The 22,878-nt window shown below is 35.2% G+C and overlaps 1 protein-coding gene across 6 annotated transcripts in view; it reads left to right on the top strand.

Moving 5' to 3' along the window:
• The window catches only part of LNPK (lunapark, ER junction formation factor), a 75,569-nt gene continuing 52,691 nt past the window's right edge, over nt 1–22,878 (top strand). For 4 of the 6 annotated variants that reach the window (XM_024561533.4, XM_045196292.3, XM_024561534.3 and 1 more), the window contains exons 1-5: nt 1–130; nt 5,321–5,409; nt 6,956–6,997; nt 8,004–8,191; nt 18,167–18,225. In XM_024561533.4, the coding sequence (XP_024417301.2) occupies nt 5,383–5,409; nt 6,956–6,997; nt 8,004–8,191; nt 18,167–18,225 (316 nt within the window). In that variant the 5' untranslated portion in view covers nt 1–130; nt 5,321–5,382. Of the gene's footprint in view, nt 131–5,320; nt 5,410–6,955; nt 6,998–8,003; nt 8,192–18,166; nt 18,226–22,878 lie in introns of those variants that run through there. The other 2 variants (XM_045196293.3, XM_024561535.4) reach the window with 2 other exon arrangements.

Below are 22,878 nucleotides of genomic sequence, written 5' to 3'. Positions count from 1 at the left end.
GATGGGAAGGAATTGTCAGGGCCCGTCTCTGTCAGTGGAGTCTGCTACCCGCTCCGGAGGCAGGCTGCGCAGTGGCGCTCGAAGCTGGCAGAGGTGGACTGCAGCGCCGGGCTTTGCCCGCATCTTGAAGGTAGAGCGCTTAAAATGAGGGCAACTAAGAAGGGCTCGGCAGAGGGAAGGCGCGCTGAGCCTTTTGCTGGGAAATACGCTCCCGGTTCCCCCGCTTGCCTCTCCCAGGCACCCCCGCCCCGTGCCGAGTGGCCTAAGAGCTCTACCGCGGCGGCTCATCGGATTGAAAGCCGGCTGCACGCTGACCCAGTCTCGCCGCGTGGTCCCTCTGATTTCCTAGCACAATGGCAGGGGTGGCTTAGGAGTGCTGGAGACCCCTTTCTCCGCCCCTCCCCCCAGGGGAAGTGGTTCCCAGTCCTGATCTCGGCGGGGGTTGACCGGGATGAGCAGGGCATCGGTTCTTTGGCTCACCTACTTGGAGGCAAAGGGTCAGAAGATCCTACGCTACGCTGTCGTTTCGAGTGTTTTGCTAGGGTCCTTCGGAGTTGTGCGGAGGCGCTACGAGTTGGAAATACCGGGAGGGACCGAAAACTGTCAGTGTCATGCTGCTCGGCCCAGAAGTGTGGGCGTGGATTCTGTGCAATTTAGAGAAGCCTGTGTGCACAATGGTCCTTATTTGAGGAATGGTGGGCGGTGTAGGGGGTGGAGGGAAGGGCAAGTTTGCTTACTTGTCCTAAGGATGGCAGAAGAGAAAGTGTAAACTACATCAATAGTTTTATTTCTTTAATATTGTGTATGGGAGTTGAGAGAGAATTGGGCTTGGTGATTTTGCTGATCGTTTCCTCACAGTACTAAGTAAACTGTGACTCACTGAGTTTTCCATGTTCTGCTTTTCCCACTTGGCTTCTGGTTTGTGGTGCCTAGCGTCAGCTGTTTTCTTCTTTGTCTGTGGCCTGGGTGTCACCATTGACAAAACTGACCCTATTCAACAGGGGTTTGTGTGGATTTGAGTGGGCTTGGTTTCAGGCACATGTTCAAACTGGCTGGGAACGCTAATCTCTTATCCTCAGCAGTCCATAGTTAACTTTTTAGGAGGATCAAGTTGATTTTGAACACATTTTAAAAAACATGAGTAATGCCTTTTAAAATTAGAATGTTAAGTTTCTCTGTCATCTCCTGAGATTAGCCCAATGTTGTTAATGTGTTTATATATTGTTAAATTGAAAAAGATTATAAGAAAAGTTATTGGCTATCATAACTTCATATTGAAATCTTTCTAATCAAAATTATTTTTGGTAATATTTAGTTAAGAATGAGCATTGACCTACCATGAAGACTGTGACTTAATCATCATATAGTAAAAGTGCTTTTGGAGATGTACTACTTTTCAATAACTTTATTTTTAACCAATAAATGTGGCAGTTTGGGATATTTCAGAATTCCCTTCTCAGTTATGTGAAAGTTTGAGTTCTAGAACAAATCACTTTTAATCTGAAATAGTACAATGTGTTATAGAGGTACTACTGATAGTGATTGAGTAGTTTCTACTTAAGTTTTAAACTTGATAAGCATAAAACTAAATTGCCTTTGCTGTTAAAAGCTTACATGTTATTTTAATGGAAGAATCTACAGAGTATTTTGCTTTGATTTTTATACTACGGAGAATGAGATCAATACAGTTTCAGTCAAAATACAAACTGTAATTTTATTTTCCAGTTTTAAAATTATGAAACAGATTCTTTCCTTAAAGGAAGTTAGAAAGAAATGTGTTCCAAATTAGAAGTATTATCTGTACTACATGTATTTCCTGGTATTAATAATAAGTGGCTACAATTTATTATACACTTATAATTTGTTGGACACTGTGCCAAGTAATATATAATTTTATTTAATTCATGCAGTAATTCTGTGTGAAATATAGATATTTTTATTACTTTACAAATGGGGAAACTGAGGCTTTGAGAGTCTGATTTACCCAAGGTCACATATCTAGTATGTAGTTGAGTCATATTTTGAACCTAGACCTCTTCTACTCCATTATTTAATCACTTGAAATGAGTTGTAAATTTAAAAATAACATGTCCCAAGATTTGAAATCCTGACATCCAAACCTCAGTGTGAATTGCAGTTAATAGAAAAAAAAAATCCAAATATGGGGCCATCATTATTCATTGAAAACATGCTAGATGCGCCTGGCTCATAATGTCACATCAGGTCCCATTGTGATATCAGAGTGGAAAGAGACTCTACATGTTCATGGGAGAGTTCTTGGGATTCACAAGCCACTTGAGATTGAGCCATTTGTCCACTCAAGGGCAAGCACATTGATTTATGCTTCAGCAAGGAATGCTAGTTATTTGGTTCCAATGTAATTTCCATGTGTTGAAAGGAAGCAGAGATGGGCTAGAAAACAGCAACAAACTCAGCAGTTAAAACAACAATTTGTATTGAGAAATTAACATGGGTCAGTCATTGTAAATAGTTCAGAATGCATTACATCATTTAAGCTTTTCAACATTTAAGAGGGCCCTTAAACTATCCTTCCTTTGCAGATGAAGATACTGAGTAACTGATAGGGCAAGTAATTTATTTGCCCAAGGTTTCATAGTAAGTATGGGCCACAGGAAATGGAGTTAAGATGTTTGGGTGGCAAGGAAGGAAAAGGTGTTCGAAAATAGAAGAGATGTGAAATTAAAGCCATAAAGAAATAGTTGAGTTATTTCATTTTGTTAGACTTTTTTATCTTTTGGAAAGTACTACCATTACATGTGTATTTTAGTACATCAGCTTCTTTAACAAATACCAGAATTTGATAGGAAAATTGCTGAAACAATGAAGGTTGACTGGTTCTTTGATTATGAATCTGAAAGCATGGATATGACATTTAATGACTGTTACCCGAATGTTTTTTAGAAGACAAATTGAAAAGCACAATCCTCTGCTTCAGGGATCTTGAAGGCTAAGCCGTAGTTTGCTTCATTAACACCAAAACAATTTTCCAAGCAAATAATTGATGTCAAAGTCAGCATTCATTGCAATTTTATGCATATATTTCATATTACACTTATTTTAAAAGTGATGTACAGAAACAAGTAAAGGAAGTGCTTTCAGATTTCTAGTGCCAGTTCTGCCCTTAGCTGGAGTTGCATGATTTTGGCAAATCATTTAGCATCTCTTCCATGTAGATTTATGCATTCAAAGTTAATAAAATGAAGAAATTGGGCTACATTGTACACTGTACTAACATTGTCACTTGTGTTCATAGCTCACTTTCCACTTCAGTAGCTCTGTTTACCAGCTATTTGGGAATGTCAAAGGTGCTTTCATATATTTTGTATATAAATATTCCAATCTAATATATAAAGCAGACTTTATTTATTTCATGTTATTGGATATAACTGGTTGATTTTTTAAAAGTCAAAACCAAAATGCTGTGTCTGGCCCTACTACTTAATATCTTTGGGGCCTTAACAAATTACTTCACTTCTCTAGCCTCAGTTTTCTCATTTATAAAATGGAGCAATAATAGTATCTAAATGGTAAAATGCATGTAACGCCTTTGTTTTAGGGCCTGCTAGAGAGTAAGTGCTTAGCAAGTGTTTAACTGATAATATCCTTGCTGTTATTACTTTCAAATATTAAGAATTTTGATTTGTGATGGCTGCAAACTCAACTTGGAGGCATGTAATTCTGTACAAACTAAAATGTGTAGGTCAATTGTATACAAAACACTGGCAGACACCATCCATTAGTTTCAAAATAGTGGGATGATGCATACTTTGAAAATACCAAGTTAAAGTGGTTCATCTGAATCTCCCCTCCCCAGTCACCTTTCTTGGTGATTATTTTTAGCATCTTAGAAGATTTTAAGATCTATTTTAATATCTTAACTCAAAAATTTATACCTTCATTCATTAAAATTCCAGGATTTCCTATAGCTGCATTTTAGAAATTTGAATACTGAGTTAATATTGAAGGATTAATAATATTTAGATTGCAACATAAATATGACTTACAGCATTCATTATATTTATAAACTTCAAAAAATTTCAGGACAGATTATAGTTATTTCTGTTTCTAAAAATTACTTTGTAAGTGAAAGTATTTAGTAATTAGGCTCTTTGTTATTTCTCTAATCAAGAAAGTTCAAGATAGGTATGGTTTATGCTAATTCTAACCTGTAAATAGTGTTGCTTACTTGGTACTGGCATTTTTAAAATTATATTTATGATTTTTTTTAAATTTAAGAATTATCGCCTAACTTGTTTTTTTTAATGGAAATGAAGTAGTATATACTGGTAGTATGTAACTATAACCTGGTTCAGTTATTTATTTATAATAACTACAAATTATTATTTATAAATATTTATAAATTATTGACTGGTAATTTGATTTAGAATATAATATTGCTGATGAGTTTTTAAACATATTATAATACATTTCAGAGAAATAGAAAAACAACTAAATGAAGGGGATATATAGATAGCTGACATGAAGGTCACCTAACGGGAGGGGGACTTGGACACAGTTTCAGAAAGAAATGTTTATTTGGGTGTTGAACAGTACTGAACAGCCAAGAAGTCTGAAGACAGAGTGGCTTTGGGCCATGTTTCTTGAGCTACTGGACAAATCACTAAACCTCTTTTCACTTAATTTTTTTTATCTGTAAAATGGTAAAAATGAAGGCCATCCTGTGAAAAGTGAAGGTTTTACTAACTCTAACTTACAGAAAACAAAATTAAGGCTCAAAAACATTAAGTGATTTGCTCAATATCACAGGTAGCCTTGAAATCCTTATATTCTTATTTAAAATCCAATTGGCTTTCTATTATTACTTAAAAAGGATATTTTAAAAAATATTGTAATACACGTTTAATTCCAAATAAGTAGTTTAGTTGGGAAACAGCTGAGTGATAGAAAAATTTGTGTTTAATCATGTAGAATGTAAAAATAAAGAATGTAGAATGTAGAATGTAGAATAGTAAAACTTTTCTTACAAGAACTGCAAAGGGGACCTACTTTAAAGAACAGAAAATTGCCAAGTGGTGTGAATATATACTTCTAAAATGTCTTGCCATTAAAAAGCTTTTCCAGCTTTATTTTTGCTTTTAAATATGTCCTGGCCTGGAAGAAAGGATTTTTTAAAAGGTGGACTCTATCCTAAGACTGTCTAAATTAAAATTTGATGTAAGAGGGGTTCAGAGAAATTAATCTTCTACAGTATTTTAAGCAGTATTACAACTTCTAAGTTTTATGGTGGATGGTGTATGTGTCGTGACTTAAATTTTAAAAATACTTGCTTCGTTTCTAGCTGTGAATTCCTTTGGACAATTGATGATATTTATCATTGTGCTCAGTTTCTACAAATAAAAGATGGGTGGATTATTTTCTCGATGGAGGGTAAGTTACTTTTCTTTACAGCCAATTTTTAGTCTAATATTAAAGTGTCAAATAAAGCTACTTATAAAAGTTTCCTTTGTGGTGTAGACTTGAGTAGTAGTTTGATATTATCTCTGATTCTAATTTTTCTTTTCTCTTATAAAGTAGTTTTCTTTTTGGACTTCAATAGTTCTACTTGCTATGTAGGTGTCTAATGTCTCTGTTGAACAGAATTAGTTCACTCTTACTTATGAATTGTTTTTATTTCTCTATTATGTATTTATGTGCAAATGGTTATCTTGTTTTCTTCTCATAGTGCCTAAAATTCAATCTTACTTGAAAAGTAGTTGAAATAAGTATTTTATACAATACTTATATTTTTACAGGCTATATCTTTTTACTTAAAACTTATCACAAATATTTACTGATGTTACAAAATATACTTTTAGGAAATATAGGTTAAACAGAATTACAAATGCAGTCTGATATTATTGGTTAAAACTTTAGAGGAAGTAGCTCAACTTGAGAGCTAGAAAATATAAAATATATTGATAAATGCTCTTCTCTAGTATAAGAGGAGATAATGTAGTCTAGGCCAAATTACTTTGCTTATTTTTTGGACTCCTTTTTACCTTAGTAATACTTGGAACACAATTTAGTTTTGAGGTACTGCTGGAACTGCTCTGTTTTGGATTGGCATTATATTGACCCCTGCCCCCTTTTAAAAACCTTTTTACAGTTCTGCCTACATATTAAACTTATCTGTTCTTCCTTTGTCTTTCTTGTTAGGTTGAACCGTATGAAAGAGCCAATATTCAACAGCTTTGACTTACATGAATAGCAGTTTCATATGGTTCAATCTAATGTTAACAACTCTTGTGGGAACTACAATGAATTGATATTCATTACCCTCTTAGATTGTTGAGTATATAATTGGTAAACATTTTCTCAAGTGTTGTATGAGTCATTTTGGCTGGTTTTTATTCTAGGTTGTATAAAAAACACCTTTAACAAATAAGCCCTGTTATGATGAAGTATTCTTAGAAGCCCTTTTAAAATCTGATCTTCAGAAAAGTACTTTAGGAATTCAGAATGAAGGTAGTGTATTGATTTTGACCTCCAGAGTCCTTAGTGAACTTTTAGCAATAGCAAATCAGACCAATTTTAGTCTTGAATTTTTAATATGTGAATTCTTTGAGTCATCATATCTAAGAAAATTTTTCTTTGAAATAAATTTGTTTCTTGATAAAAATATGTTCTCTTGGGATTAAGAATGGTAAAAATTGAGGTATCAAAGTTGAAAGTACTTCTAGGACTAAAAGGAAGTTAAATAGGAAAATGTTTATTTAATCTTACATAGTCCTGTTTATAATTATAATTTTTACTTAAATCTCAATTCATTTATAAATAAACAGGAATACATAAAGCTTGACAACATTTTAAAAAATAATTTTGGATTAAAGTGTTCTTTTATGATTATATGTCAAGGTGGTTCTAAATGTGCAGTAAGAAGTTTTTTTTTGTGCAGTAAGAAGTTTTAATGCTGTCTCACTTCTTTCTATAACAGACAAAACCTTCAACTGTAGAAGTTCTGGAAAATATAGATAAGGTATGTTCTTTGCCTCTGGGGAGTTTTAATTCATTTTAGGTGTTACATAAATGTTATTTTAATATATATGATTTTGGAGACTGAATTTGCTATGGGAATTTAGAGATGATAGAGAGTGAGCATGACAACTTTAATGTTACATGATCTCAAAAAATCCAAAGTCTATCATTGATTTAAGACTGTGCCAAATAATAGAGTGTTTGAATGAAATTAGAAGTACAGCATTGTGTAAATCAATGCTACAGATAGGATAAAGTAGATTATAAGACAGTCTGCAACAGGTTTTATTAGTCTGCAAACTTCACAGCTTTTTAGGCTTTCTATGATTACTAAATATGGCTATTCTTTGAGAATAGTGAGAGCGATGAATAGATTGAAAGAATGTAGTATAGATCACTGTTTCAATATTTATTATTTTTATAGCCAGATATTTGAGAGACTATACAGGAGAATTATTACTTGTTTGATTTAACAAATACTATTTATCAATGCTAATTTCATACCTCTGATCTTTGATAATTTGCTAGGTGAAAAATAGTATCTTAATACTGCATTTTAAAAAAGCGATTGTCAGAATAGGTATTTTTATTTATTCATTTATTTTTTTTTAAGATTTTAGTTATTTATTTTTAGATAGAGGGGAAGGGAGAGAGAAAGAAAGGGAGAGAACATCAATGTGTAGTTGCCTCTCTCATGCTCCCCACTGAGGGCCTGGCTTGCAACCCAGGCATGTGCCCTGAGTGGGAATCGAAGCAGCGACCCTTTGGTTCGCAGGCCAGTGCTCAGTCCACTGAGCCACACCAGCCAGGGCCAGTTTTATTTATTTTTAACTTTACTTTTAGTTTTTTATATTATGTTCTGTTTTAAAATATTAAGGTATTATATTTCATTGAAGGTTAAAAGTTCTATCTATCTTAATGTCTATTATGTGAAAAATTTTTGTTAACATTTTAGCATCTTTATGAAATTTGAGATTTAGTAATATAAAACAATTTTCTCTTAACAGGAAATTCAAGCATTGGAAGAATTTAGGGAAAAAAATCAGAGGCTACAAAAATTATGGGTTGGAAGATTAATTCTTTACTCCTCAATTCTCTATCTGTTTACATGTTTAATTGTGTACTTATGGTATCTTCCTGATGAACTTACAGCAAGACTTGCTATGACACTCCCATTTTTTGCTTTCCCATTGATGTAAGTAAATTGTCTTTTTGTTGACCTTTCATCTTTCTGACAAGATAGTTTTAATATATTCATTCTTTTTTATTAGAAAAAAAACAGTGTCTCAGATTGAATAAATTTGCTGTTTTTGTAGTTTGAAAAATATTTCTTTAAAAAAGTAAAATGCTGTTTTAAACCTTTATTTACAATCCAACATACCTGAGGAAAGTGACCCAGTTGCCTTAGTAATAATGGCTTTATATGGCAGTCTTTTGTAATTTTCTAATAGATGCTCATACTTCCCTAGGTGTATTGGGCATGGAGTAGGCATTTCAGACTGTGGGTAGAGGCAAATGAGGGAGCACTCGTAAAACAAAAAGAACAGCCCCAATGATTCTGAATATATTCTATTCATCCTACCTCTTCCCCTCTTTTTAGTCACTGCTATTGGCCTGTCATAGCTGGTATCGCCCAGTGGATTAAGCACTGGCCTGTGAACTGAAAGGTCGCTGGTTCGATTCCCACTTAGGGCACATGCCTGGGTTGCAAGCCAGGTCCTTAGCTGAGGACATGTGAGGGTGAGAGGCAACCAATCGATATATCCCTCACACATAGATGTTTCTCTCTCTTTCTTTCATTCTCCCTTCTCCTCTCTCTAAAAGTAAATAAATAAAATATTTTTAAATAAGCAATTGGCCCTTAAAATAGAAATATTTTATAATGTAGTACACTGCAGAAAGTGTGTTGTGATGGAGAATTTTGAGAGATAATTGAAGAAAAAATTTGTTCAATCAACAAACCTTTATGGGTACTAATTGCATAGACATTGGATTACAATGCTTTATGGTATGCAAAAATACAAAATTTCTGACTGTAGATCTTAGACTGCATACATTGATTTAAGTAATAAGTATGGTGAATATTATGAAAGAGGAGCATCAAATGCTATAGGAGCATTTAACAGGGGCCCTCACAAAGTCTGGGGTGGAGGTAGGGGTCAGGAAAGGGCCTTTGTATTCATTTTCTATTGCTGCCACAAATTTACTGGCTTAACCAACACCCATTTCTTGTATCACGGTTGTAAAGGTCGGAACAGATGGCCTGACTGGGTTCTCTATGTAGGGTCTTACAGGTCTAGATCAATGTTACCAGCTAGTGTGGAGTCTTATCTGGAGTCTCAGTGGGGAGAATCTTCTTAGACACTCAATCAGGTTATTGGCCAACTTCTTTTTATTTTTTTTTTGTTAATCTTTATTGTATTTTTTTTCCATTACTTTTTAGTCCTCTTATACCACCCTTCCCCCCCAGCAATCACCACCACATTGTTGTCCATGTCCATGAGTCCTTTTTCTTTTTTGCTCAATCCCTTCACCCCCTAATTACCCCCTTGCCACCACTAGCTGTTGTCCTGCTCTCCATTTATGAGTCTGTCCCCATTTTCCAGGTTACTTCAGTTGTTCATTAGATTGCGCATATGAGTGAAATCATATCCTGAGGCATCTCTCTGACTTCCTATTCTACTCTTGGGCTTTTAAGGGTTTAACAGATTATACTAGACCCATTAGGATAATCTCTCTATTTTAAAATCATCTGAGTAATAATTATGTCTGCAAAGTTCCTTCACCGCAGTAGACTACTATTTGATTGCATAGCCAGGGGATAGAAATCTTGGGGAAGGAGAGGGCTACCTTTAGTATTCTGTCTACTACATACTCCCTGAGGAAGTGATGTTTGAGTTTGAGACCCAAAGGAGAGAATGTATATCAAGGGTGGTGTGACATGGTGGGTGGTGTTTCAGGCAGCAGAAACAGCATATTTGAAAGCCCCGAGGGAGGATAGAGCATGGCAGGTTTAAAGAATTGAAAGAAGGCTAAAGACCAGATTATAGAGACAAGTCTAGATAATCAGGCAAGGGATATTTCTTGTGTGCCTTTTAGTTCATGATAAAGATTTTAGGCTTTAATGGAGGAGTAGTGGAAAGCCATCGAAGATTTTAAAGAAGGAATATGACATTATAGTGTTATTTTAAAGATACATTGAGGCTGTGGTATGGAGAATAAATTAGGGGGGGATAAGAATGGATCTGGAACAGAAAGCTAAAATGTTACTATAGTTGTCTAGGGCAGAATGATTCATGGTGATTTACACTTGAGTGCTGGTAGCAGGGAAGAGAAACGATGATGGATTGAAGAGATTGAGGAGGTAAACATGAGGCTCTTGGTGGTTGGTTGGTTGTGGAGTGTGGGGGAAGAATTGGATCAAAGATAAAATTCAAGTTTATAGCTTGGGAAATTTTGCTGATCTAAATAGTGAACAACCTCAGGAGCGGTAGATTTGGTGACCCGCTGAGACTAAGATACCTGTGTTCTCATTAGATAAAGCTGCCCAGTGGCATGGTTAAGTATGAATATGAAGCCCAGGAGAAAAGTTTGAAGAGATGTAAATTTAGGATTTGACAGTCTATAAATATTAATCAAAGCCATCATCTGTTCATTCAGTAAATATTGGCACTTGCAATCTGTTCAGTAGTTGGCTAGATCCTAGTGGTTAAGAAGTACTGACAAGGTTTGTGCCCTCATGGAGCTTGCATTCTGTTGGAGCTGGACTGACAAAAATTGAAGAGGCAAACAAACATAGGTAATTTAGAGAGAGGTAACTGCAATGAAGAAAGTAAACAAGGTGATGTGAGAAAGAGGAATCAGCTACTTAGATAGGTCCTAGAAGGTCTCTTGAGGAGGTAGAATTTGAGTTGAGAATTAAAGTATGAGAAAGAACCAGCATGGAAAGAGTTGGACCTTATGGAATGTTACTTATAGATACAGTGTATAATAGCACATATATACATAGAGAGATGTAGGAAAGGATTGTCCTCAAATTATTAATGGTAATTCTCTCTAGATGGTTGGTGGAAAGCAGTATTTTTTTATATGCTTTTGGTATTGTTTGAATTTTTGACATCGATGTGTTCTTCAAGTTCTAAACACAAAACCAAAATTTAAGAGTTGAGAGATCTTTCCAAGAAGAGAGAACAGAAAATGCAAAAGCTGTAAAGTAGGAGAGAGCATGACTTATTTCAGGGTCAAAAGATAGATATATCTGGAATGTGTAATGGAGAGGAAGAGCAATACAAAGCGAACTTGCAGAATCAGGCAGGATCTGGATCATGGAGAATCATGGAGAGAAGTTTAAATTTAATGTTGGGTGAAATGGGAAGCGTGTAAAGGTTTTAGTGGAAAAGTGACATGAGATTTAAGTTAAAAGGATCACGTGTGCTGCTGTGTAGAGGCTGAGTAAGAGGAGGACAAGAGTAGAAATGGGGAGGAGGCTGTTATAGAAGTTTAATCTAAAGATGGAAGATAGGTTGGATTGCCCCAGTGGCAGTGTAGATGAGTAGGTGACTTGTAAATGTTTTTGAAGTAAAACTGAGACAACTTGGTGGGAGGTAATAAGAGGTAAGGGAAAAGGATTGAATCATGGTGATATTTAGGGTTTTTTTTTATTTGACATGGAGGAGAGATAGGATCTTTTTTGGGGGGACTACTATAAAATTTGGTTTGTTTGTTTCTTTAGTCTTTAGTGCAGGGCATATTTTCAAATTGGAACTCCTGGAGTTCTAGAACTTTAACATTGTATGTACATAAAAGAGCCAAAAACTAAGTGTGTACATATTACAAAATAAATGTCTCTGCCATTTTATTTTCCTTATCTTTTGAATTCTTTTGGAATCTTTCTTATTTTAAGTATAATAGCAGATTTTATAATACTGAGCTTCTTTTTTCTTGTTTCCCTTTTATGTTTTCATAAACAGAGGGGAGAAAAGAAATTTAGAAAGGGGATTAACATTACTCTGCTCATTTTAATTCTACCCACAAGTTGTGATCTCCTGGATCTGCTATTATGATTCAGAAGACATTTTTGGGGGGAGGGTCAAATAGATCATATACTAATTGTTTTTAAAAGTAGAAAAACTTCAGTTCTTTAAAAATGTTTGTTTTTACTTTACTTTGATCTTTCCACTATTTTGAGTATGAAGCTTTATTATTCGTACTGTGTCCTCTGCTTGTTCTGCATCCTCTGCATCTAGGATTTCTTGCCTTGTGAAGCTTCAGAGCCATTTCTCACTTTGTCTCATTCACATCTGTGACCTGGTTCTCAACTGCTGCAGCTTCTATTTCAGTCAGCTTTTCGCTTTTGGAAGCATGGACCAGTTACCAACAAAGAACAGAATTGTCCTTCTGATTGATGACAATCAAAAAAGCATGAAATAAAAATACAGTGTGAAAGTGGATGTTGTTGTAGATAGAAGGAAGACTTACCAAGGCACATTTTCTTTTGTGTGTAATGTGAGTTATCGTCCAAACTTATTATCCCTGGGCTTTGTTCCTTTGGAAATGAAAGTTTTGAGGTCTAGACCAGGGTTTACTTAAAGAAATGGAGGTAGAAGGGGCAATCAAATGTATTGTTTTATGCATCACTTTCTATATGGATCGCAAAGCTTAGAAATCTACCCAATACCCATAAAAAAGTGACTGCTATCTTTGCAGTTTAAGTTTTCCAAATGCTTTTACTGGACAGAGAGGTCATGGATTCAGGGGTAAGAATATGGCATAATCATAACTATTTCAAAATTTCCTTTTATGGTAAATTATCAATACATTACATAAGATGCTTTGAGACTTTATTATATCTTCTTTTCAGGATGTAATATGGAGGAACTTGCTGTGATTCCAATCTATTGTTTTTCTGCTTTTAGATTCAATAATATATGTGTCCCTGATCTTTTCAACTCTTGTGAAACTGAAATTATAAGTGCTGAATTTATTTCACAGGAGTCATTAAGGCTGTGCTTAGAGAGGGTAGATATAGATTACAGTTAATTTTTAAAAAAATTTCTGCATCATGCTGGCAGCTATACGTTACTGATAGTTGGTTCATTTTCTAAGACTGAACAACCATTAAGCTTTGTCTCTACCTCAATGGACTCTATTAGCTGTCTTACAGACTTTTATTCCTGGATACCTTATTCTTACAGATTATAACTTTCTAGAAGTTCCATTCACTGTAAGATCCTTTCAGAGACCAATTAGCATAAAATGTTGATCTTCCCAGAAGATTATTTCCCTCTCTCTCTCTTTTTTTTTTTTTTCATTTTGCCTCATAAATGGGGTTATGGGGAAAATCTTTAAGCAAAAGAACTGAGGAAGGTGGTCCTGTCCCTATTTCTTATGTTTTCTTGTTTTCCCATTACAAAGTTTTTCAACCTTACTCATCTCATAGCACACATAAACTAATTAATAAATTCTAGCCCTGACCAGTTGGCTCAGTTGGTTAAGCACTGTCTGGCATGAGGAGGGGTCACCAGTTCAATTCCCAGGCAGGGCACATGTCTGGGTTGTGGGTTTGGTCCCTGATCTGGGTGTGTGCCAGGAGGCAGCTGATTAAAAAATAGGTATAATTTTGACTCATTCACACCAGATAGCCATTGTTGTGTTGGCTGTTGTCATTTTTTTAGTTGATGATCTAGGGGAAAAGAGATCATTGCCCCTGACTAAAATAGTCAGGTACTGCATGTTTTAAAAATTCTTGTGGCACATTAGTGTTCCATGGCACAGGGGTTGAAAATTGCTGTTCTACTAAATTGACACTCATTTGAAGATAGGGCTTTAATCTTGCAAAATTTTTATGCCTCCTTTACACTCCTCTTCCTAGCTAGCTGGTAACGTATTTTCTCATTCCTGCTAGAAGTTTGGCAAACATAATTTGTAGCTTTTTGAGAAAAGTTAAACATTTGTTTCATGGCACTCTACTAAGAATACAAAGTATCTCTCAACAACTGTAGTTGGTTCTTAAAGAAGAAGGTATCTGTGAACATTTCCTGATATTTACTCAAGGAGAATACAATTGACCCTTGAACAACATGGGGGTTAGGGGCAATAACCCCACCCCTTCCATTTTAAAATGCAGTCAAAAATCCATATATAGCTTTTTAAAAAAATTTTTTTAAAAAAGATTTTATTTATTTAGAGAGAGGGGAAGGGAAGGAGAGAGGGAGAGAAATATCAATGTGTGGTTGCCCCTCATGTGTTCCCAAGTGGGGACCTGGCCCGCAACCCAGGCATGTGCTCTGACTGGGTATCGAACCAGCAACCCTTTGGTTCGCAGGCCTGTGCTCAACCCACTGAGCAACACCAGCCAGGGCTCCATATATAGCTTTTGATTCCCCAAAGTCTTACCTACTAATAGCCTACTGTTGACCAGAAGCCTTACCAATAACATAAACAATTGATTAATTAATACATATTTTGTATGTTGTGTGTATGATATTATATACTGTATTCTTAAAATGAAGTGAGCTAAAGAAAGGAAAATGTCACTAAGAAAATCTTAAGGAAAATACATTTATTGAAAAAGATTCAGGTGTGAGTGGACCCACATAGTTCAGACCTGTGTTGTTCAAGGGCAACTGTATTTATTTTGGTAGGTAAGAAAACCATTTTGCACACATTCCTTTTGCAATATTGATAGATATTCACTTGATAGAATTTTATTCTTAAAGAATTATGTACTGAGACTTAAGAGACACATCTTATTCTTGAATGGGAAGACTCAATATTGCAGTGAGATCCATTCTCCCTAAACTAAAAAATGTGTGATCATAATAAAAATATCAGCATACTTTAAAAATCTTGGCATACTTCTATATCTTTTAGTGGAAAAATAAGCACGTAAGAATAGTCTTGAAAATTCTAAAAAAAGAAAAATGAAAAGGAGAGGTCTACTGGGAGAGGAGAAAAATGAAAAGGAGAGGTCTATCAGGCATCAAATGCATTATAAAACTTTATTATTAAAAGTTTGGTGCAGTGTATAGAGACAGAGACCAAAGAGACACAGAATTCAGAAATAAATCCCAGTGGGAATTTTTATGTATGGTTTTGGTATTAATATATGATAGAGGTAATATTTCAAATCATTGGGAGGAAATGATGTTGAGTTTTACTGAAAAATAGATGAACATAAAATGTAAAGCTTGATTCCTGCCTTGTTCCTTATACCAAAATAAATCATTGTTTGGTTTTTCTTTGTCTGATTGTGAAGGTTATTCTTGCTAAAGCAGAATAAATAGACAAAGTAGTCAATATAGTTACAAATATTGAGACCTGTATATCTTTTCATTTTTAGTTTTATATAGTGTTTAAATCTCATCTAAAAATATTTCAATAAATTGGAAAGGACTTATGTGGTTTGGCAGAAAAGGGTTAAGTTTGGGAGAAAGAATGAACCGATTTCTCTTTAAGCTTTGCCTTCTCTGTGTCATTGCTGGAACCAAACTGAGAAGTTTCTGCCTGTAGCGTGGTTATCTAATTTTCATTGTTACAAACAGGGGTTTTAGCTTCACACTTTGAGAAGTTTGTCTTGCTGCCTTTGTGAGATAAGCAGTTTTCCTTGTCTGCTTCCATTCTTTTGAGCCCCTGCATGACATCCATTGCTTTTGGGAACCCTTCTGCATATTTTGAGAGCTGGCTTTTAGCTATACCTTAATTTTACCAGAAAAAAAAATGTGTGTTGGTTCTTATTGTTGTTTGAATTATTTCTAAGAAGAGGAGGGAGAAATGTTGATTATGTCACTATTCTCAAAGTAGGAGTCAATAAAATATCTTTAATATCTTCAAAGAATATGTTGCCACATTTTTTATAAATTAGATTTAATTATTCGGAGAGGAAAACATTTATTGGCTAACTGAAACATAGATTCCTGAAGTACTTAAATTCTTTTCTAGATTTTATTTTAAAAATACCCAAGAATTTAATTTAGCCTTGAAGAATCACTTATGTGTTTTTCAAATCTTGAAGACTTGACATGTGGAAATATGATAGCTCATTTTCTCCTGCACTAGTTCTGATAAAAACCAAAAGGGGAATTTATTGTGTACCTAGGGGGATTAATAAGTTTTATTTTGAATTCAAAGAGTCTATTTCAATTCTTGTAGTTTTCACACTTTGAAAAGTACATATGCTTTTTAAAAAGTATCTGCTCATTTAAGAAAGTTTACTGATTTCTTACAGAATTCCAGTCACTATCTCTGCAGTCCTTTCTCTTGTGTTCTCTGTTTTCTTGCCCTGTATTTTTTTCCTCATTAAATCATCTCCCTCAGATTGCCGTTGTGTCAGTGTGTTTGAAGTGGAGAAATACGGTACTTTTCTACTCTTGTAGGATCCTTGAGGGTTATGAGCAGTATGCTTAACCTCTTCTTTCATCTTTCTTTCCTTGATAAAGACAATGCTCAGGGTTTTTTGTTGTTTTTGTTGTTTTTTTGTTTTTCTTTTTTTAATTATTGTGTAGATAGTTGTCCAGGTACTATGTGGGAATCTGGTGCTCGTTACAGTGTTTTCAGATCATAAAAACAAATTATAACAACATAAAAAGCATGTAGTAGTTACCTGTTGCTGGGTAACTAATTGCCTAGAATTTAGTAGCTTAAACCAACAAATGTTTATTGTCTCTCACAGTTCTTGAGGGGCAGCTTAGTTGGGTGGTTCTGGCTCAGGATCTTTTATTCATATGAAGGGTGTATAAATTTCAGTTAAGCTGTTGACTGGGGCTATAATCATCTCAAGGCTTAACCAAGACTGGAGAATTTACCTTTATACTCATACATGTAGTTGTTGGCAGGCTTCAGCTCCTCACCGGTTGTTTGCCAGAGACCTCTGTTCCTCGCCACATGGGCATTTCTATAGAGTCCCCTGGTCCTCATGTTATAGCACCCCTGTCTTCTCTTAGAATGAGTAATCCAAGAGAAAGACAGTGGAAGAGGAGGCCCAAGATGGAGCTGTAGTCTTTTATAACCCAATATTGATGTGACATACCATCTCTTCTGCCATATGTTATTGGTCACACAGATCAACACTGGTGAGCAAGGACTACACAAAGATGTGAATACCAGGATACATGGTTCATTTGCGACCACCTTGCAGGCTGACTCTCAAGAATGGCAGTGATATTTTAGAGTAATGAACTAAGTTTCATACTTACCTAAATTTATATTCAGAGGGGAAGGGTAGTCAAGGAATATGTATAAAGGACCCATGGACAAAGCCAAAGGGTGGGTAGGATTGAGTGTGGGAAGTGGGAGGTGTGTGGGGTGAGGGACAGCGGTTGGGGGGAAATGGGGACAACTGTAATTGAACAGCAATAAAAAAAGAAAAATTATATTCTGATACAATGTGTTTCTTTTATAAAATGATGAGTGATGTTTGTATACATATTCTGCCATGTTCTACGAAGAAAGAGGTATTTTGCTATATTTACATTAAACTTAAAAGATGATCTCAAAAATCTTGTGATTAGGATCATTCTTTGATTTTCTTTTAAATTCTTTTACTATCATTTACAGTCTTACTAATATAAGGTTTAAACAATTATTATCATAAAGTCTTTGGAAGGAAGTGTTTAGCCAAATTAATTTATCAGTGTTTTTTTGAAGTTAAATATTTTTCCCCCTCCAGATAGCTTATTCTATTTAGTAGAGAAGATCCCTCCAATGTTAAATGATAGGAAGGAGTAGCAATTTAAGTTTGTATAATGCTCTGGATTTTGAAAACATGCTTTTCCCTAAATGCATGGGAATAGATAAATTTTTGGAGTTGATGCTTACTTAGAAGGGATTCTAAAATTTGTTCCTAATCTTTAGTGGGGTTCATAGACCCCTTTGAGAATAATGAAAGCAGTGGTCTCTACAGAGAAATGCATTTATGTACACAAAGGCACTTTTGCAATTAAGAGGACCCTCAGAATGTCCATGGATTTTAGATTGAGAATTTCTCCTCTGAAAGCACGGGTAGACTTCTGATTATCTCTGAAAGAAAGGAATACTTTTTTATTTTTAACATATCAAAGGAAACAATGGACCTAACTCCTGTTGGAGATGTGTATTTGTTTTCACTTAACATGGCTTCTAATTTATTTATCCTAATGATGGTTTTTGTTTCTGAATTTTGCCTCCTCTGTAGCATCTGGAGCATAAGAACAGTGCTTATTTACTTCTTTTCCAAGAGAACAGAAAGAAATAGTAAGTTTAATTTAAGTTTTTATAAATGCATTAGAAAACTCATAGTGCATTGGTTTATAATTAAATAGTAGGTTGTGAAATGGTATATTGCAATGACAACATGGTAAATATTGAAGAGTTGTTTACTGTGAAGTATTAGAAAAGTTATAAACCTGGACAGGTAGCTAAGTTGGTTAAGAGTGTCATGCTGATACCCCAAGGTTGTGCGTTCGATTCCCTGTCTGGGCACATACAAGAATCAACCAATGAATGCACAAATAAGTGGAACAACAAATTTGGTATTTCTCTCTCTCTTTCCCCCCTGCTCTCTAAAATCAATAAATTAAAAAACAAAGGATGAATTCTTTAAAAAAAAGAAAGGTCATGAATCAAGATGGTTCTATTTTTCATTGTGTGGCGTTGTTCATTTAGAATTTTTATTTATGCAAAGCAAAGTAATTTATTTCCTTAAGTCAAGAGAAATTACATTTGTTAAGTTAATCTTATAGAAGACTTATATTATTATAGAATAAAATATGGTTGTACATCTTTTGATTTATTTTATTAATTACATCTTTGTCTTTAACCTTACAGTTCCTATGGGTCTTTTTGTATCGAAATATGGAAATTATGATAAAATAAATCTATATGTGTACAGATTTTAAGGATTTTCAGACCTTAAAACTATGAGCTATAATTAACCAAAGATAAATTTAATTGTTTTAAAAATTATTTCATTGTTGTTCAATTACAGTTGTCTTCATTTTCTCCCCACCCCTCCACCCCACCCCATCCAAACCCACCTCCCTCCCTTGCTTCCCCCCCCTTTGGTTTTGTCCATGTGTCCTTTATAGTAGTTCCTGAAAACCCTTCTCCCCACTGTCCCCTCCACCCTCCCCTCTGGCTATTGTTAGATTGTTCTTAACTTCAATGACTCTGGTTATATTTTGTTTGTTTTTTCTTTTGTTGATTATGTTCCAGTTAAAGGTGAGATCATATGGTATTTGTCCCTCACCGTCTGGCTTATTTCACTTAGCATAATGCTCTCCAGTTCCATCCATGCTGTTGCAAAGGGTATAAGCTCCTTCTTTCTCTCTGCTGCGTAGAATTCCATGGTGTAAATATACCATAGTTTTTGGATCCACTCATTTGCTGATGGGCACTTAGGTTGCTTCCAGTACTTGGCTATTGTAAATTGTGCTGCTATGAACATTGGAGTGCAGGTTCTTTTGGATTGGTGTTTCAGGGTTACACCAATGGTGGTCTTAGGGTATAATCCCAGCAGTGGAATTGCTGGGTCAAAGGGCAGTTCCATTTTTAGTTTTCTGAGTAAATTCCATACTGTTTTCCACAGTGGCCTCACCAGTCTGCATTCCCACCAACAGTGCACTAGGGTTCCCTTTTCTCCGCATCCTCTCCAACATTTGTTTGTGGATTTGTTTATGTTGGCCACTCTGACTGGTGTGAGATGGTACCTCATTGTGGTTTTAATTTGCCTGTCTTTGATGGCTAGTGAAGCTGAGCATCTTTTCATATGTCTCTGGGCCCCTCTGTATGTCCTCCTTGGAGAAGTGTCTGTTCAAGTCCTTTGCCCATTTCTTAATTTGGTTATTTGTCTTTCTGGAGTGGAGTCGTGTGAGTTCTTTATATATTTTGGAGATCAAACCCTTGTCTGATGTGTCATTGGGAAATATGTTTTCCCATACAGTTGGTTCTCTTTTAATTTTAATGCTCTTTTCTTTAGCCCTGCAGAAGCTTTTTAATTTGATGAGGTCCCATTTGTTCATTCTTTCCTTTATGTCCCTTGCTTTAGGGGACATATCCTGTGAAGATGTTGCCGCATGGAATGTCTGAGGTTTTCCCGCCAATGTTTTCCTCTAGGACTTTAATGATGTCATGACTTATATTTAAGTCTTTTTTTCCACCTTGAATTTACTTTTGTGTATGGTGTAAGTTGGTGATCAAGTTTCATTTTTTTGCATGTAGCTGTCCAGATCTCCCAACACCATTTGTTGAAGAGGTTATTTTTGCTCCATCTTATGCTTCTTCCCCCTTTGTCAAATATTAATTGACTGTAGAGACTTGGGTTTATTTCTGGGCTCTCTCTTCTGTTCCATTGGTCTATGTGCCTGTTTTTATGCCAGTACCAGGTTGTTTTGATTACAGTGGCCTTGTAATACATTTTGATATCAGGTATTGTGATCCCTCCTGCTTTGTTCTTCTTTCTCAAAATTGCTGCAGCTATTTAGGGTCATTTATAGTTCCATATAAATTTCTGAAATGTTGTTCTATATCTGTGAAATCTGTCATGGGTACTTTAATAGGGATTGCATTGAGTCTATAAATCCCTTTGGGTAGTATGGCCATTTTGATGATGTTAATTCTCCCAATCCACGAGCATGGTACATGCTTCCATTTGTTTGTGTCTTCCTTAATTTCTTCCTTCAGTGTTGTGTAGTTTTCTGAGTACAGGGTCTTTTACCTCCTTGGTTAGGTTTATTCCTATGTACTTTATTTTTCTTGTTGCTATATCAAATGGGATTTTTCCCCTGATTTCTGTGTCTGATGTGTCATTGTTGGTGTACAAGAATGCCTTGATTTCTGAGTATTGACTTTGTATCCGAATGTTTTGCCTAATTAATTTCTTAGGTTAAGTAGTTTTTTGGTGGAATCTATAGGATTTTCTATGTACACTATCATGTCATCTGCAAACAGTGACAGTTTTGTTTCTTCCTTTCCAATTTGGATGCTTTTGTTTCTTCTTCTTGTCTGATTGCTGTGGCTAGGACTTCCAGTACTATATTGAATGGGAGCGGTGAGAGCCGGTATCCTTGTCTTGTTCCTGATCTTAGTGGGAAAGCTCTAAGTTTTTGTACATTGAGTCTGATGTTGGTTGCACGTCTCTCATATATGGCCTTTATTATGTTGAGGGATGCTCCCTCTATTCCTACTTTGCTGAGTGTTTTTATCATAAATGGATGCTGTACCTTATAAAATGCTTTTTCCACGTCTATTGATATGATCATGTGATTTTTGCATTTCGTTTTGTTTATGTGGTGTATTATGTTTATTGATTTGCGAATATTGTACCATCCTGGCATCCCTGGGATGAATCCCACTTGATCATGGTGTATGATCTTGTTAATGTATTGCTGGATGCGGTTTGCCAATATTTTGTTGAGGATTTTAGCATCTATATTCATCAGTGATATTGGCCTGAAGTTTTCTTTCTTTGTTATGTCTTTATCTGGTTTTGGGATTAGGATGATGTTGGTTTCATAAAAAGAGTTTGGGAGTCTTCCATCTTGAATTTTTTGAAATAATCTGTGGAGAATGGGGGTTAGCTCTCCCTTAAATGCTTTGTAGAATTTTCCTGTGAAACTGTCTGGTCCAGGGCTTTTGTGTGTTGGGAGTTTTTTGATTACTGCTTCAATTTCGTCTGTCGTTACTGGTCTGTTCAGGTTTTCTGCTGCTGTTTCATTGAGTTTTAGAAGATTATATTTTTCTAGAAATCTGTCCATTTCATCTAGGTTTTCACATTTCTTGGAATATAGTTCTTTGTAGTAATTTCTTACAATCCTTTGTATTTCTGTGGTATCAGTTGTAATCTCTCCTCTTTCATTTCTGATTGTGTTTATTTGGTTCCTCTCTTTTTTTCTTGATGAGCCTACTTAAAGGCTTTTTGATTTTGTTTATCTTTTCGAAGAACCAGCTCCTAGATTCATTGATCCTTAGAATTGTGCTTTTAGTCTCTATGTCATTTAACTCTGCTCTGATCTTGGTTATTTCCTTCCTTGTACTTGCCCTGGGCTGTCTTTGTTGTTGTTCCTTGAGTTCTTGGTAGGGTTAGGTTGTTTATCTGAAATGTTTCTATCTTTTTTAGGTAGGCCTGTATTGCTTTGAACTTCCCTCTCAGGACTGCCTTCACTGTGTCCCATAAGTTTTGGATTATTGTGAGTTCATTTTCATTTGTTTCCAGAAACTTTTTGATTTCGTCCCTAATCTCATTCTTGACCCATTCGTTGTTTGATAGCATGCTATTCAATCTCCATGATTTTGAGTGTTTTGGGGTTTTTTCTTTGAGATATTTTTCTAGTTTCAGTCCCTTATGGTTGGAGAAAATGCTTGATATGATTTCAATTTTCTTGAATTTGTTGAGGCTTGTTTAGATTTAATTTTTAATAAAATTTCTATATGACTTATTTTTTCTTCTTTTAACTTTTCATTATAGAAAATTTCAAATATATAAAGAAAAGTAGGCTGAATAATGTAATAAATCTCACATACTATCATACAACCTAAACAGTCTTTTACTCATAGTCAGTCTGGTTTCATCTTTACCCCTCCCTACTTATCTACCTTCTGTATTATTATTCTAAGGTATATCCCAGATATATCTATACATAACAGACTTAAAAAAATTAATACAATAATTATAACAGCTAAAAAAGAATTTTAAAAAATCCTGAGGTTAACATTGGTTAATAACATTATGTAAGTTTCAGGTATAAAACATTATAATTTGATATCTGTATACACTATAGTGTGCTCACTACCAATAGTCTAGTTTCCATCCATCAGCATACATTTGACCCTTCCCCTACCCCTTCTTCTCTGGAAATCTTCATCTGTTGTCTATATCTATGAGGGCTTCTTTTTTCTTTTGTTTGTTAT

This window comes from Desmodus rotundus, chromosome 2 (assembly GCF_022682495.2).
Source record: "Desmodus rotundus isolate HL8 chromosome 2, HLdesRot8A.1, whole genome shotgun sequence".
Classification (NCBI taxonomy): Eukaryota; Metazoa; Chordata; class Mammalia; order Chiroptera; family Phyllostomidae; genus Desmodus; species Desmodus rotundus.
Note: the sequence above shows the minus strand (reverse complement) of the source record. Positions and strands in the feature narration are given on the sequence as shown.